Source organism: Pecten maximus, chromosome 1, assembly GCF_902652985.1.
Source record: "Pecten maximus chromosome 1, xPecMax1.1, whole genome shotgun sequence".
In the NCBI taxonomy this organism is placed as follows: domain Eukaryota; kingdom Metazoa; phylum Mollusca; class Bivalvia; order Pectinida; family Pectinidae; genus Pecten; species Pecten maximus.
This window is the reverse complement of record NC_047015.1, coordinates 38,939,220-38,955,658: the sequence shown is the minus strand read 5'-3', so window position 1 is coordinate 38,955,658 and position 16,439 is coordinate 38,939,220. Positions and strand designations below refer to the sequence as shown.

General features: G+C 33.6%; 1 protein-coding gene and 1 long non-coding RNA gene across 4 annotated transcripts in view; one reads left to right on the top strand and one right to left on the bottom strand.

Annotated features, from left to right (window-relative positions):
• LOC117333149 (ATP-binding cassette sub-family A member 5-like) overlaps positions 1-12,704 on the bottom strand; it is a 50,720-nt gene extending 38,016 nt beyond the window's left edge. Inside the window, exons 1-6 of one of the 3 annotated variants that reach the window (XM_033892315.1) lie at positions 12,565-12,704; positions 3,285-3,412; positions 1,869-2,283; positions 1,529-1,638; positions 728-954; positions 51-411 (exon numbers count right to left, since the gene is read on the bottom strand). In XM_033892315.1, coding sequence (XP_033748206.1) covers positions 51-411; positions 728-954; positions 1,529-1,638; positions 1,869-2,283; positions 3,285-3,371 — 1,200 coding nt within the window. In that variant the 5' untranslated portion in view covers positions 3,372-3,412; positions 12,565-12,704. Of the gene's footprint in view, positions 1-50; positions 412-727; positions 955-1,528; positions 1,639-1,868; positions 2,284-3,284; positions 3,413-6,527; positions 6,608-12,564 lie in introns of those variants that run through there. The other 2 variants (XM_033892298.1, XM_033892307.1) reach the window with 2 other exon arrangements.
• Positions 6,656-12,325, top strand: LOC117333191. The gene is made up of 3 exons (XR_004533845.1): positions 6,656-6,858; positions 7,852-7,941; positions 11,655-12,325. It is a non-coding gene; the product is annotated as an uncharacterized LOC117333191 (long non-coding RNA).
• Positions 12,705-16,439: the final 3,735 nt, after the last annotated feature.

The following is a 16,439-nucleotide window of genomic DNA, read 5'->3' as shown; positions in this document are numbered from 1 at the left end:
TGTCTATCCCGGTCAATAGCTTACAGTATAACCATGAATAACAGACTTACCTGGTCTATTGCTAACGCCACAGCCACTGGGGAGATTAAAGACAACAGCCAGCGAACACCTGGAGAAACACTGTACACAACAGCGCCTGATGGTAACATGGTGCGGGTTTGGCTCACCACTAGGTACAGACAGCTGAAGATGATGCTCATCAAACTGGCCAAGCCACCTGCAGTCTGAGCCTTGTTGAAAAATGGTGTCAACATGTATGAAAAGGTGATGATAGAAATACCATAAAAGAAAAGAATCAAGAAAAAAATGAAGGCATTGCTGTTGGCGAAGAATGAGGTAGCCACCATCAGAACCGTGATAGCTGCAGTTGATATGGCAATCACAACTAGGTAGATGAGTCCCCACGACAACCTTTTAATGAAAAGAAAAATATCAAATTAAACAATGAATATACTAAACACTATACATAACAGTTCTGGAGAAGTTAGATAAGGATCTCAATAAATCAGACCCTTGTTACCATGTCCATGAGTCAAGGCACTGATATCAACAAAAACCTGAATACTTTTTTTCAGTACTAGTACATGTATCTACATAAAGATTTCCTGACTTTTTACCTCCTAGATTTTAGCAGAAGTAATTCAAGGAAAATGGGATGACAATAATATAACCAGACAACAGAATATCTGGGCCATTACAAAAAAAAACTTTCCAGAATCACACTTACCAAAATGCTGAATCACGTAATCCCATCATTTTCATGCTTTCCTTGATTTTCTTTTCCTTCTCGGCTACAAGATTAGTGGTGAGGTAAGATACAATTGGAGAGTATGCAATCACAAAGTATATGGAAGAAATGGTTTGTATGTAGCTTGTGTCGGGTGTATAGGATGGCTTCGGCATCATCTGTACAGAGATATCCGGCAGAGGAAAACTGCTGTCACCTGTTTGTATCTGTAACACAGGAAATCACTACCAATTCAAAAATCTCCATAATGTAAAGAAGATTTTGAAGAAATAAATAAAAGACATATTCAAATTAATTATTTCCATGCAAAAAATAAACAGCATATCTATCATTTAAATCACTTATAGAAATATTCATCAAGATTCTACATAAATTTGATGCAAACGATCTGAGTTACACTAATCAAATAGACTACCAAGAAATTATGGATCAATACTATGTTTCTTTGCTTCATACACATTAGATCCTTGCCCTCTTGGTAATGAAAATGATTCATTTTGTCAGAAATAATTTTAGTTTTTTCTATGCAATGACCCAATATGAAGAACGCTACTTCTAAACAAATGTTGCCTAATGTTAGTGTCAAACCTTACATAGAAAATCAACAATTTGTGCAGTTTGGATGCCACAAATATGATATATTATTGTGGACTCAATTCCATTAGTCTGGTTTATGTCAAGCAGAGTAGTCAATAATTTTTCCCCTTTAAATGACAGACTGAAGAGTGATCAAGTTGCAAACAGAATCTTTATATACTGTGTACAGTATGTGACACTTACTCTTATGAACGCTGCATCCACTGCAGCTTGGATTAGACAAAACCCACTGTTAAGATACTTATTGGCATCACAGTTTGTTGTGTCCTGTCCATTACCCCCACGGCATTGATCTGTATAACAATATCAAGTCTTTCATTTAAAGGAATACAAGGGTAATTGTTGTCATACTTAACAGTTTCTGCAATAAGTTGAATAAGAGTTTCATTAAATACTATAACAGTACTCGTTTAAACAATGACCTTCACCTGTATGGAATAAAATCTTTGATGTATTAAAATACTGAAAATACTGAAAAGGGAAAGGAATTTAAAGGAAATGATGACCATCACTGTTAACTAACCTTGCTGTCTTATCCAGCTGGTTGTGTCTGCAGCATTATCATGTGGTGTTCGGATAGCATAGGAAGAGTTGGTCTTGCCGTCGTAATAAAATATGAGTCCTACACTGATGTTTGAACTGTCTGCTTGATATGCAGTGTCCATGGCATTCTGATCCGAGTAGTAGACCAATGTGGGTGGGGAAGGCATGTTCAACATCTGCTGAAGGATCGTCACAGAATCAGATGCAATGGTACGGATTTCTGCTGTGTCTGGGGCCACCAAAATGTTCTTACCCAGGAAACTGTCCGCATTCTGTAGTGTGTTGTTGTCCAGAGTACGGGCGTTCATAAAGGGAATCGATGACAGAGTATCTGTCTTGGTGGTCAATTTAATCACAGAAAGGATTGCACCAAAGTATATTGGGTACAATATCTCCTGCAAAATCATAGTACAGAATTCAAATACACTGACACACTAAGCTATTTAGTACAAAGTTATTTTTTATCACCTACAGCACTCTATCTCTATATTATCAACTGACAGTCCAGCTAATGCCGTGCTCTAGAACATCGAACTTCAATCATCTTTACAATTTCAGAAAAAATTACTACGTCCATCAGAGGATGGTTGATCACCTTACTAGCTTTTAGGCTTTTCCCCATTAGCCTTTTACATAGCGGTAGGGTGTACATGTATGCTCAGAGAGCAAGAGGTCACTAGCTATAGTCTGAGCCCCAGCATCGACTATTTTTACTTAGTTCTTCCTTTTACATGTCCTTTGCTATAAAACCATCATCAAAATATAAATTAAGAAACTCATTTTGTAGGTGCTACCAGAACACTGAAGCAGTATACTTTTCATTTTACTCTAGCCTCAATGGTGCACGTGATTTCTTGCACATGCAATACTTAGCCAAACTACTAGGATATTGCTGGGAAAAGGCAGTCAGTTTTAAATGTTCAACTGTTCACAAGTATAAGTAAAAAGTACTACTGGTATATGTCAGTTTGACAAAACAAAAAGGACAAAAGCTCTATCTAGAAAACAGAATGAGTCAAGAGTTCGAACCTGCTACTAGCCTAGGCCTACTACCATCTTGGACCACTGTTATTAACAGTAACCATATGCATGCATATGGTTTGCTGGATTTATCACCCAGTGAACAGATATGGTCATTTTGAGGCGAGGTCTGGAGACCTGTTGCATACCATCCAGATCAATTAGGGTAAAGTGTCTGCAGCCCAAGGACACAACCATGGCAGCACAGATGGCCCATTTCCCAGCTTCCCGAGAAACACAAACCAACAAGGATAAGGAGCATGGAACCAAGCATCTTGGATGTTCACCTGAGGTGATGTGGCTGGTGCTCTTACCAACTGAGCTATCACAGCCCCTCAAGATACCATATAACTACAAATATATATTTTATACTTACCAATAAAAATTGCCGTTTCGCCCTTTTTTTCAAAAGGACATTCTTCTTCAGCAAGGCCTTAAATTGGCCTGCAAATGTCACCTGCATCTTTGATTAGTTTAAACAGCTGACCAGGCAGTTTTATAGTTCTGAAAAAAATGGAAACTGACATCTTTATTATGAAAAATCAACAAAGATAAGGCTTATAAAAGATTCGATGTTGATATACTAATTTTGCTTTAGTAACTATATGCCAAATCTTCATTCTTGCACAATGAGTTTTTTACAAAACATACCTTACTGATTAAATCTACCTAAATGGAGTGCTATATATATACAATCTATGCATGCATATTTTAACACCATAATGCAAATAAATAAACATTTACTTTTGTGACGATGTGAACTAGCCATAAGGCTGTGACTTACCTTTAGGTAAAATTTAGGGTCTACCTGCTAAAATTGTACTGTCTAAGAAATCTATATACCTTCATTATTGAACATTTCAAAATGATTTTGCATTAAAAGTATTCATATTTAATAAGATATCCTATTTCTCATGAATTTTGATTAAGAGAAGAAGTCTACAGGTCTTAACTTCACAGTTATGATTTTAATAGCCAGCGGTAAAAAATTGTTATGGGGACCATTAGAAACATTGTAGTATATATACCGCTCGACAGACGAAGCACAGCACTGGTTTATCTTGGTATGTAATATAGCTGTGTGGATGTTTATTACGAGCCGTAATGAATTCTGAAAAGTTACAAAATATTGCAACATCGCATTTTGAATGAATGAATGAAAAAAACTGAAATAATTAATTGAATGTACAATAGAAGCCAAATTCTTACATATATTTTATTCCTACAGAGATATCTATAGTAACCTTGACCTATATAAGCCCAAGATTAAAACCAGAGGGAAAAACTTAGACTCACACTACTTGTAAAGTGATCCCAATCCTGATGCATATTCACCTATCTAATAAACATCTGAATACCGGAAACGTACAGATAATATTTATCTGCTAAACATTGAAACATAGAAAAAATTTGAGTATAGACAGATTCAACATAATACCTAGGTCAATAATTAAAGACCACAAAAATACTTATATATTTATTATCTATTATTATTATCTAATTATTTATAGTCAGGTAGAAATAAAGGTAAGATTTAAGATGAATTCCAATTATTATTTGGTATGGTTATTAATGCAATAGTTTATTTTAATGAATCATGTCTGCCGGTGTTCAGAACTTGGGAATATTCCGACGTTCATAAAATAACGTGTAACATTACTATAGTGTACTATGTATATCAACCCTCAGACTTGTCAGTCGTTTGCATGAATTGGAAAGTTAAAAACTGTATAATACAGAAGGAAAAAATAATTAGTTTTAAAGAAATTATATAGGTAAATTAAGAAATATACATAGAAAAAAAAAAGAAAAAAAGCTTATAAAATGTAACAAAGCTACCTGTAACATTTACGCCAATTAATTAAATGTAACATATTCATTTTTTTTTTCAGAGTTGAAAAGGGTTGTGTTTAACTGGTTTTGATTGCAGAGGCAGATGATTATACATCTGAACATTTGTAATTTGTGTTGCATTTTGCTATAATTATTGTATTTTCACTTCTCTTTCCTTTGAATTTGAATGGACACTTGACCGGGGGAGTCCATGAGACATCAGTGTATAAAAATAACTCGCCGCATTCATATTTATCGCGAGATTTTTCATGAAGCCGAGAAAGAGGCTATAACAACGTGCACTGCACATAAACTACACACATAACCGTTGTTTACATATAATGCTTTCATTTAAACATATTAACAGAATAAATATTCGCGTAATAACTGAACAAAATAAACAAACATAGTTTACATTTAAATACTTAATCTTAAAATGTAGCATACAACAAAACACTTGCGGCGTTCCGCCATTTTGTAAAACCCGTCGTTGCATTGTGGGACTAATTTTCAGAGAAACTTGGTCCAGCAGCCACAGTTATTATTTTTGGGAATTCCCCGTATACATTCATAAATACACATTTTCTTTCAGTTTCTGATTCACGATAATCTGTTAGGTATGTATAAAGTCTGAAAACTGTAAAAAGCTCAAAATGTAAACATTGATATATGTTTCTTCGGGAGTATGTGGCTTTAAAACAGGTTTAAAAACAAAACAAATAATAATAATAAAAAAAGAATTCCTACAACGTCATGATTCCTTCACACACATCAAAATTGCTCTGCAAAAGCAAAATGATATTTTTATTTCTCTAGATGTAACGACCGATTCAAATATGAAAAACAAAATAAAACTAAAGGAAAACCACAAAAAACATCACTTTCAAAATAAAGAGGACAAGATTTGTTTTGTCCATCACACATTCATACAATGAATAAAGAAGATTTAAATTTGAAAAAAAATAAATGAACATTTCTTGACCCCTCACTTTTTTTCAACTTCCTTACCTGTAATGATAACTATCAATATACCATGCATGGTATATGGGTCACCATAATTGAAAGTAACAGCTAGCTAGGTAATAAATAAATTGTACCAATATGGATATATCTTTAAATCTTAATGAACATTTTACACTTGAATGTCTCATAAAATCCCAAAAGATATATGTGGCATTTTCATAAACTGAATTAAAGTTGCTAGATCAAAAATCTGACACAAAATATATTGATGTCCTTGTATGCCCAGTTAGGTCAGATTATATATAGCTACCTGAGCTGGTATCAGAACATTATAACCTGTACATTCCTGCAGCAGAGTTTGTTGGCCAGGTGATATACTGATAATTAAGCTGACATATTTAATTCGGCGGGTCATTTATATATAGGGCACAATATTGTTGTTTCATTTATTTTGTTTTTCTCTGCTTTATAAATATTGCTTCATACGCGTAACGCCACCCATACACAAATTTATTCACGCATTTCAAAATTACAATAATTCACAAGTGCCTTGTAAGTCAACTCTGGCTGGGTAAATATAGTTTATATGTTTTTCATATGCATTTTATAAATTATATGAACTAAAAGGATTCTTGTATGTATATTATGTGATACTAATTAAGATTATTGATTCGGATTGTAACAATGATGCAGACATTCTGTTGAATTAATCATTCAATTGATAAATATAAACTGATAGAAAAATTAGCAAGTGTTAATAAACATACGTACATTGTATAAATAATTAAAAAACAATATAGATATTAAGCTAAGAATAACTTACATTCAGTAGCCATGCAGCCTTCTAGAGAAGCACCTTTATCACAGTAAAGTACGACACACCTCTCAGTGTATATAACAGACAGGTATACTGTATTTCGCAACATGTGTATTAAGCAAGAAGTTTTTACCACATGACTATTTGTAATTTTACCATAACAAAACTATACATGGGATTATCTAGTACCAGTACATACTTCCTTGGTATATTACTATGGTTTACCAGTGTATAACAAACAAAACAAAGAATTACAAACAGGATCCTGTCACATGTGCCGATACAATGTAAACATTGTGTACTGTCAACCATGTTTTCCTGTGTAGGATGTGGGTTGGTGAGTCTATGTTTGATATTTTTCGTTTCATGCTATCTATTATATGAAACTACTTACATTATCAACTGGACAGCACATTTTGAAAAAGAACCCATCAACACAGTGACTTAGAAATACTTGTATAATGATATCCTCAACTGGCAATCTATCGGGTCTTGTGGTATGTAATCCTTATAGCATAATTAAAATGTCATTTAGATAAAATGACCAGGTCTATTTTCTAACCGTAGCTATTTTCATTTATTGAAGATTTATCATTCTAAAAGTAATTCAGTTTCTTTTTAAAAGTGTTTTTTTGTTTCGATTGACAAGTTGAATTGCTGCAAAGTGATTACAGAAAGTTAATTAGTAGAGCCTGCAGCTACATATAACTTTATGCTCTAATTATTACATACTATGTTTACAACCACCAGACAGCCTCTCTAGTGTCCGAGAAAGATGGACACTGTATTGATTCTAATCATCCACCTCCTTAAATACACCTTCAGCTGCACATATCTGTGTGCAGCATAATAAAACAGCATTTACCTCAATTTGACTATTTCCTGTTTTACTTAATTCAATTTTAGAATTAATTCTAATAGATGAATGAACTATTGATTAAAGCCTTGTTTAATAAAATAGCTTTATAAAAAGACACTATAGATATGTTGCCCAGTACATAATTTTGTCAAAAGATTTCAACATATGTTTTGATGTGATACAACATAGCAAACTACATAGATTGTACAAGAAATCCAACCTAGTGATATTGTGATAAACAATTGATTTGCCAATTATTTAAAGCGAAACAGTGTGGCAACAAAAGATAACAAGTGGCTCAAGGAATCAATTCTCACCTGCCAATGTGTTGAATACACACACATACGTACAGTGCAACTTTGCAAAGTTGTTGAAAGTGCTATGTAGAATATTGAAAGCAATCTAAAAGTTTGTTTCATCACGTATTCTGGTTAAATGTCAAATAGTAAGTGTGAATTTTATTACTTTTAGATATGTGAGCTGTGTGCAATATAATAGAGCTGTGTGTAACTACGTACTTGTATACATATAGCGACTTGTGGTCGACTGCGCCACACGCAGGTACAGTTGAGTGTAGACTAAAGGTTACACCCAAGTGCACTCCGAGTGCACTCCGTTTGGACTTGGAGTGCACTCCGTTTGGACTCCAGGTAAACTTGGAGTGCACTCCACGTGGACTCCGAGTCTACCCGGAGTCCTATAAGACACCATGTCTGCTCCGGGTCTATAATCAGACTAAATCATATATAAATATTAATACTTTGATGCTTTTAATATAATTCATTATAAATAAAGAGATTTTTACAAATTACTTTTGTTCTGTTCATATTACTATTTACATTTGTTTAGTCTACTAGGAATATTTATTTTATTGTTAATACATGGTAATAATGCCTACATGTTAAATCTATATTCATTAAGATCCATAAAATACAGTTATACAATTTATGCTATAATCAGGTTTTTATGAAAGTTAATTGCTTATTATTTCATATTTTATTAAAATGTAATTAAACTGTATTTCATTTTATTAAGGAAGTAAAAAAATATTTCAATTAGAATATTTATTTCTGTACACATATCATGACTTTAAAGGAAGTTTAGATAATGTATCTATATTATGTTATTGATTATTCAAAATATTGAAAGTTTACAGTATTTAATTACTTATGTGGTTTTTTTAATAAGACATTCTCTACATGAAAGGAAAATATAACTACAGATATGTACTCAGTTCAGGCAAGTAATTATAAAATAAACATAATCAATATAGTTTATATAGGTTTATATTTTTAAATGTATTGTTAAAAAGTATACATTTACAACTGTAAATATTTACGAGCATTACCTGGTTAAAATAATGTTCTGACATAATGTACACACAAGTATGAAGTTCTGTACTACCCATAATAAATGACAGTATCTGTTATAATTGCTATTATTATTGGCCATGCATGACTGACTTTGGCCTGACACACCTGAGAACTGTGCCAGGTGAGTTTTAGTAGCCAGCTACAGGTACTGTCCGGGGTTCACAGAAATACCTATGTCCATATTTGTTGTTGTATGGCTTCAAATGATGAAGCTGTGCAAAGCTGGGTGTGTAGCCTCAGGCCATCAGAACAGTAAGATTATCTCCTGACCTGAAGGAAAGGATTGTAGCTCTCCATCTGAGAGGCCTTAATCAGACCAAAATTATAAACGAAATACCGATATAATTAAGGTGGAAATGTCAAAAATGTAAAACCATTAACAAACTGGTAAACAGGTTTTAGAAGACCAACTTTATTGAAATGAAGTTATTCTATACCGAAATTAGAAAGTAAAAATAAGCTGTTTCTTATAACATTGTAACCTGTCTAAACTGTAAGTCATTGAGACTAAACGTATTGGCCGGTTTATGCAGGTGTCCGGTATGTAGAGGTGAAATGTTGAATGATACAAGTTAAGAAAAAATAATGTAAATCAAATTAAGAAATGACGCAGTTCTTATCTTGTTATATTAAAAAATATAAAGACATTGCTTTAAAAAAAATATTTGTAAAGAAAGAGATTAAAGTAAAAAAAAAAAATCAGTATAATTCCCAATGGTATAATAAATGTAAATTCACCATTTCCCAAAACCAACCTATAGCCGTATACCCGTAATTAGTACACATTGTTCTCGTCCAGGAAATGGGATCATAATAGGAAACAGGAAACTGCCTGAGGTACAATTTGCCCCGTGGCAGTTGGACACTGGCAACCTATGTACCATTTACCTGTAAAACTTACCTGTTGGAACTACATCGTTTTCTATTCCTATGCAGTCAATATCTATCATCGATGTGTCACTCATACATGTAACAGATACAGGTCATGAATGTACAATGGTTGTTCAAGACAATTATAAAATCATAAAGTTAAATGTTTAAACTTTAAAACAAAATTCATAAGGTAAGCTGCAGTTAGTGTATGGAATGTTTGATAAGTATTTACTTATAACTCAAACATGGAAATCATATTAATCTATGGTGATTTACATTATAATTGACTTCTAATACTCTATTCATACTTACATTATAATATTAAAGACACAAAGTAATAGTACCAGTTTGAAATAAAATATCTTTTGTTATGTTTTTTTATATATATATATGATAATGACTTATAACTGTTGTTGTAATAGTATTTTAATAGTAATGAACAATCATATCATTTCAAAAGTGTCAGATATAGACAGTCACAAGTCTGTACCTATATTCTATATGACCTTGGTATAGGTCAGCCTGTGTTTCCTCTAGCCCTGACACCATACACCAGACATGGTGTCAGGGCCAGAGGAAACTCAGGCTAGGTAAAGGTAAGGTGTGATGACCAGTTTCCATCTAACAATTAAGGGGGTCTTTATCTAGTTAGATGACTGTGTACACCTGTCCTGATCTTCACACCTTATGAGGTAAACTTGGAGGAAGGGGTCATTATTGGGGTCAGTGTACAAGTCTGTCTTTTCTCCACACCCCTGTAATCATGCTTGATATACAGGTAAAATATTGATTCTGGAAGTGGGGATGGGGGGGGGGGGGATTGTATCTTACATAACAGTTAAAAGAACTCCATGTATGACCTGGATTTAATTAGGCAAGTATAACAAAACAAAAAAACCTAATTTCGGTATAGAATAACTTCATTTCAATAAAGTTGGTCTTCTAAAACCTGTTTACCAGTTTGTTAATGGTTTTACAGCTTATTTTGACATTTCCACCTTAATTATATCGGTATTTCGTTTATAATTTTGGTCTGATTAAGGCCTCTCAGATGGAGAGCTACAATGCTTTCCTTCAGGTCAGGAGATAATCTTACTGTTCTGATGGCCTGAGGCTACACACCCAGCTTTGCACAGCTTCATCATTTGAAGCCATACAACAACAAATATGGACATAGGTATTTCTGTGAACCTAGGACAGTACCTGTAGCTGGCTACTAAAACTCACCTGGCACAGTTCTCAGGTGTGTCAGGCTAGAGTCAGTCATGCATGGCCAATAATAATAGCAATTATAACAGATACTGTCATTTATTATGGGTAGTACAGAACTTAATACTTGTGTGTACATTATAAGTCAGAACATAATTTTAACCAGGTAATGATCGTAAATATTAACAGTTGTAATGTATATTTTTTAACAATACATTTAAAAATATAAACCTATATAAACTATATTGATTATGTTTATTTTATAATTACTTGTCTGAACTGAGTACATATCTGTAGTAATATTTTCCTTTCATGTAGAGAATGTCTTATTAAAAAAACCCACATAAGTCATTAAATACTGTAAACTTTCAATATTTTGAATAATCAATAACATAATATAGATACATTATCTAAACTTCCTTTAAAGTCATGATATGTGTACAGAAACAAATATTCTAATTGAAATAATTTTTTACTTCCTTAATAAAATGAAATACAGTTTAATTACATTTTAATAAAATATGAAATAATAACTTTCATAAAAACCTGATTATAGCATAAATTGTATAACTGTGGCCTATGCCAATATATATATTTATGATCAATTGTAATTAATGTTTATTTAATGTCAAAATCATGTAAGTGTTGATTAATAACGTCAAAGCTATTTATGTTTATTTGATAATATAGTCATTTGAATTGAAGCGGGACAAGATGATAGTTTTTCTATTGTAAGAGTTATGTCCCTTGAATGTAAGCGTATGTGTAGTGAATGTGTGTGACGAAAATGTAATCTGTTGTATTTTATGTCTGTTACAGGGTTTTATGAACCATTTTGTCTGGTCAACAAATAAATCCGAACTTATCATGTGGTTGTGTTTCATTGAATGATTCCAACACCCCGTTACACTGTTATGGATATTGACTCAATTCTGTGTAATATTTATGCAGGGTAGATGAGTGCTGCAACAATGATAGAGGATAACACGGCAAGAAGCTTATGATGTAGGCCTACCCACACAAACCAATGACAATATTTTATTCTCATAAACATTATAAAGTGTAGAGGCAATTATATATACATACAAAATTGTACAGAACATATGAAATAATACATGGATACATGAACCGGACTTCGGTAGACCATTGCTGATCAGTCACCTTTCATCTACAATGAAATACTATAGTGGCAGCTGAAATCAACTGTTATTTCTTCATTGTATGGCCGATTTCGGAATTACAATGCATCTAAGACGCAGGAACCCTGCATCATGGAAAACGCTACTATTGCAGGTCACTAAAAATCCTAATATTGCACAAGAGCTGCCATGTACTTCAATTCCTTGTAGTCAAAATTAATATGTTTTACATGATAGTACGGATCGAGAGGTTATTAAATATAAATAAACAACATCCACAACCCTTCACAGTTACGCCCCTGGAATTCGGAAATGGGTCAACAAGTGCCTAATAAACTTGTTTTGGAAATTTACTGTACTGTATATGAGAATTCATTTTGGGGGGTCTTACTCCAACAACCTTAGAAGATTACATGGCGAGAAACTTATGACGGCGTCATAACAAACAATAGCCAGATACCTTTAGGTAACTGAAGTAAGGGCTAGCTAAATGTTCGGTTCGTACGCCTGTCATAAGTTTCTCGCCATGTGAGGACCCTGTGCCGGACCAGGAAACGAGTTGAAGATCGATAGACCTACAGTGTACTCACGTAATAACTCAATGCTATGCCTAGCTACTCGCCAATCATGTCAACTTCTCACATTGCGAAATCAAGATGTTGTGACCTAGCTTTTAACACCAGTGTTTGTCGTCTGCATTGACGGGACCAACAATGTTTTCGGGTGCGTTCGAAATGTTTACACGCATACAATCGCAACATCTCGGGACATTTCCGGCAACTCTCGGAAATCTACTCCGAGTGTTGCCGGAAATTTCCCCGGGACGTTACGGCTGCATCACAGGCGCTTGCATAGAAAATGTGATTTTTTTTTATTATCATTATTGATATGACAGTGGTATGTGTAATCTGTATTTAATAGATTACACATACCACTGTCAAATATATAAAAAACAAGAAATATCTTTAAAAAAGATAAACGGCATAGTTTTAATGCTGGTGGTTATAATGTAAAACTACTGGTGAAATAAGTTAACGAACTACATTCTAATTAATAAATGCGCAGTTTCAGCACGGATAACAAAATTATATCAGTTTGAATCATTTTTGGTGATAATAATACTGCAAATGTGTCATTTGAATAGATGCATCCACTTATTCAGCTTGCTTTCAATTTAAAAGGGACATCACGGTAAAAACATGGCAACTTTCACTGAATGTACGCGTTTTGTTCCTTTCCAGTTATGTGTCTGTGCTGTCCCAAAGTTCACAGTCAATCCCTATGTCCAGCTTGACCACTCGTTTTAGTTGGGAATCCCCCTCTAAATTTAGCGCGGAAATTATTTTTAAATCATTGTGTGACTGTTTTGAAATCGTGGCAGCACAGACACACGATAGTTTACAAGGCGATATCTATATTCCATCTGGGTTATTTGGATAACGATATTATACAGTGGTTTAAATGTTAAATAACACGTTCTGTATATATTACGACACATATTTATGTGTAAATAAGTGTTAACATTGTTCATATACATTATGTAGAATCTAGTATAGTGACAGTATGCGATGTACTGGTACAGACTGTATAAATATTACCGAGTTTGTGGAACTATTACCGAGTTTGTGTTAATATTACCGAGTTTGTGTAAATATTACCGAGATTGTGGAAATCTTACCGAGTTTGTGTAAATATTACCGAGATTGTCATGACCTACTATCAAACAATCAAGCAGAATACGAGCGGCGTCCGTATTACTGCTGTCTTCATGTTTGAACTGTTACAGTCTATTGTACTGCTTCCCAATTTTAATTCTAGGATTGTGTTTGACCCATTTTCCTATTATTCTCTTCATTGTGGAAGCTGTTATCGTTTTCAACCGCAGTCGATTCACATTGGAAGCCATTTTTGTTTCCATGTGTTTTAGTTTGTTGGGCGCATGCGTTTATCATATATGTCACAAAATTTTTGCATATTCAGATTGTTGATCAGCGACTTGTGATAACCTTTTAATAATTGATCATTGATGTTTTTATGTACATACATCATCGAATTCGAATGGTTATTGTTCAGAAGGTTATTTTTTTTTAAAGATATACCCAATAATATGATAAAAAATACAAAATAAATATTGGTTTACCGTGAAGTCCCTTTAACTTTGTTTCGTTTTTAACTGTATATCTGCATTTTGCATTGACCGCTACATTGACCAATCACATACTTCATCTTGACCAGTAACGCCACCTGTCGCGTCATATCCGGGGCCAAAACAAAATTAGACGGCTATGCCAAAAAAAAAAATTGAAAATCACATTTTCTATACAAGCGCCTGTGAGCTGCATTACCGTTTATTCCGCCAAGAAAAATGACGGAAATGGCCGAGTTTTATGGTTAAATGCCGAAGTTGCCCGAATTAATCATGGATCATCTGGATACTTTTTCCCGTCAAAATAAACCATGGCATCAACAATAGTTTTTAAAATTCCATTACGTACCATTTTCTTAATTTGCACACTGGTTGGCGTGGATTGTTTTTTTCATGTCTGTACTGTGTGAGCTGTACCATAAACGTTGCGCGTTAATTTGATACAGGTAGTGTAGTTTTAATGATATTTTCGACAAGCAAACTGTTTTGTTTTACTTATGCCATAAAGGGTACAAAACATCTCAATGCTATATATACCACATCACACACCTTTCATTATTTATGATTTATAATACAATCGTACAACTATCCCCAGTGTATCGATAGACCCTTAAGTGTGTAAATACATTCATAAACTTTTTATCGATTTTATAGTAGACCTACGCTGCACGCATGTAGTGGTGGCTCGCTAAGACGAGGATGGAATTTACCAAAGAACCAACCAATAGCAGAGAAAACATTTTCTCTATCAAAATTGCATTCACTTCAAAATATTTCCCTTATATAGCTTGTCTATGTGTCTCTGTGACACGAAACATAACTGAAGACCAGCTGGATATTGCTAAGATTTATAAAGGGCCTGTTTCCAAAATGGCCCCTTCTCTGATTCAAATTTCCTGTTGGTGGTGCATTACCCATGCCGTTGTGGTCACAAATCTATAAAGTATAAAGATTTAAGTCACTTGGTTTGTTTTTTATGGCTCCTCAAAGTTGTTCCTTTCAGAAGCTGTCTAAGTGTTGATAAAATGTGCATGTTATGTAAAATATTAATGAAAATCTAATCAAATGATGGTCACCGTAAAGAATACATTCATGGCATGATTGTGACAAAGAAAAAAACTGTAGTTGAGCTAGATAAGAAATTATACGGGGGCAGGCTCCTATGGAGAATTAACTTTACTGGAAACAGGCCCTTTCACATCTTGCATAAATAATACAACATACCACGGGAACGGTGTGCTTAAACCATGTTTATTGCATCCTATATGCCACCTATTAACCCAGATCCTCATATCTACTCAAATTGATATTGATTTATAACTGTTTTATATTTTTATGGTAGTAATTAATTGATACAACATCACATGACAAAATATTCTACAATACTGATATCGCATAATAGTGTACAATGAAATTAGTTACACGAATTATTAAAACTATTGTCAGATAATTACATGTATGTCATATTATTGTATTACATACTATATATTGTTACTTTTATAATATATACATGTACCAGTCAAATGACTAATACTCTCCAGTACGTGTGTCTAGTGACATTATTAAGGATATCTGATATAGCGCTTCACAGTATCCGTAGACTTCGCGCCCATGTGTTATAATTACTCATTGCGTCTATTTATACCTGTTTTATTTTTTATTTCATATATAAATCAGATGCTATCTCATTGGGCACATGCTAGTATATCAAAGTTAATTATATGCTGTATTATAGTAGTTACCTGGGAAATATTTGCTTTTGCATTTCTTATTGTGTGCTAATAACTTTCCTACTTTTGCTTGATTATCATTTTTCTGATGTTATTTTTGTTTTACTTTGTGGTTAAGTTCGGTTAAACCACTGATCATTACCGAATTTTGAATAAAACTTAATGGACGTCAACAACCTCTTTTCCGTGTCGTAAACAACTATAAATTTTATGACGTATCACTGTTGAATAAACAAAAATTCATCGTCGACCAGACATGACCAGACACTGAAACAATTTATAGCATATATACAAGATGTACATGTATACATATCGCATGAATATGTATTTGAAACTGCGCACGTGCATTTTATGTATAATTCCCAAGTAACTGACCAAATTAAAAAGATGGATAGCTGTTTGATGATATTTTGTTTGTTTGTCTCTTGCATTAACAAAGGACATGTTGGTCTGAATTGAAGCAAAGTTTACTCTCTCTCTTTGTGTATTGAAAAAGCAAACACACTGAAAGTGCCAGTCATGCGGATTTTGGTAATACAATATGAATTTGTATGTAGGAAGCATTTCTGACGCCTACAAACTTTCAGCT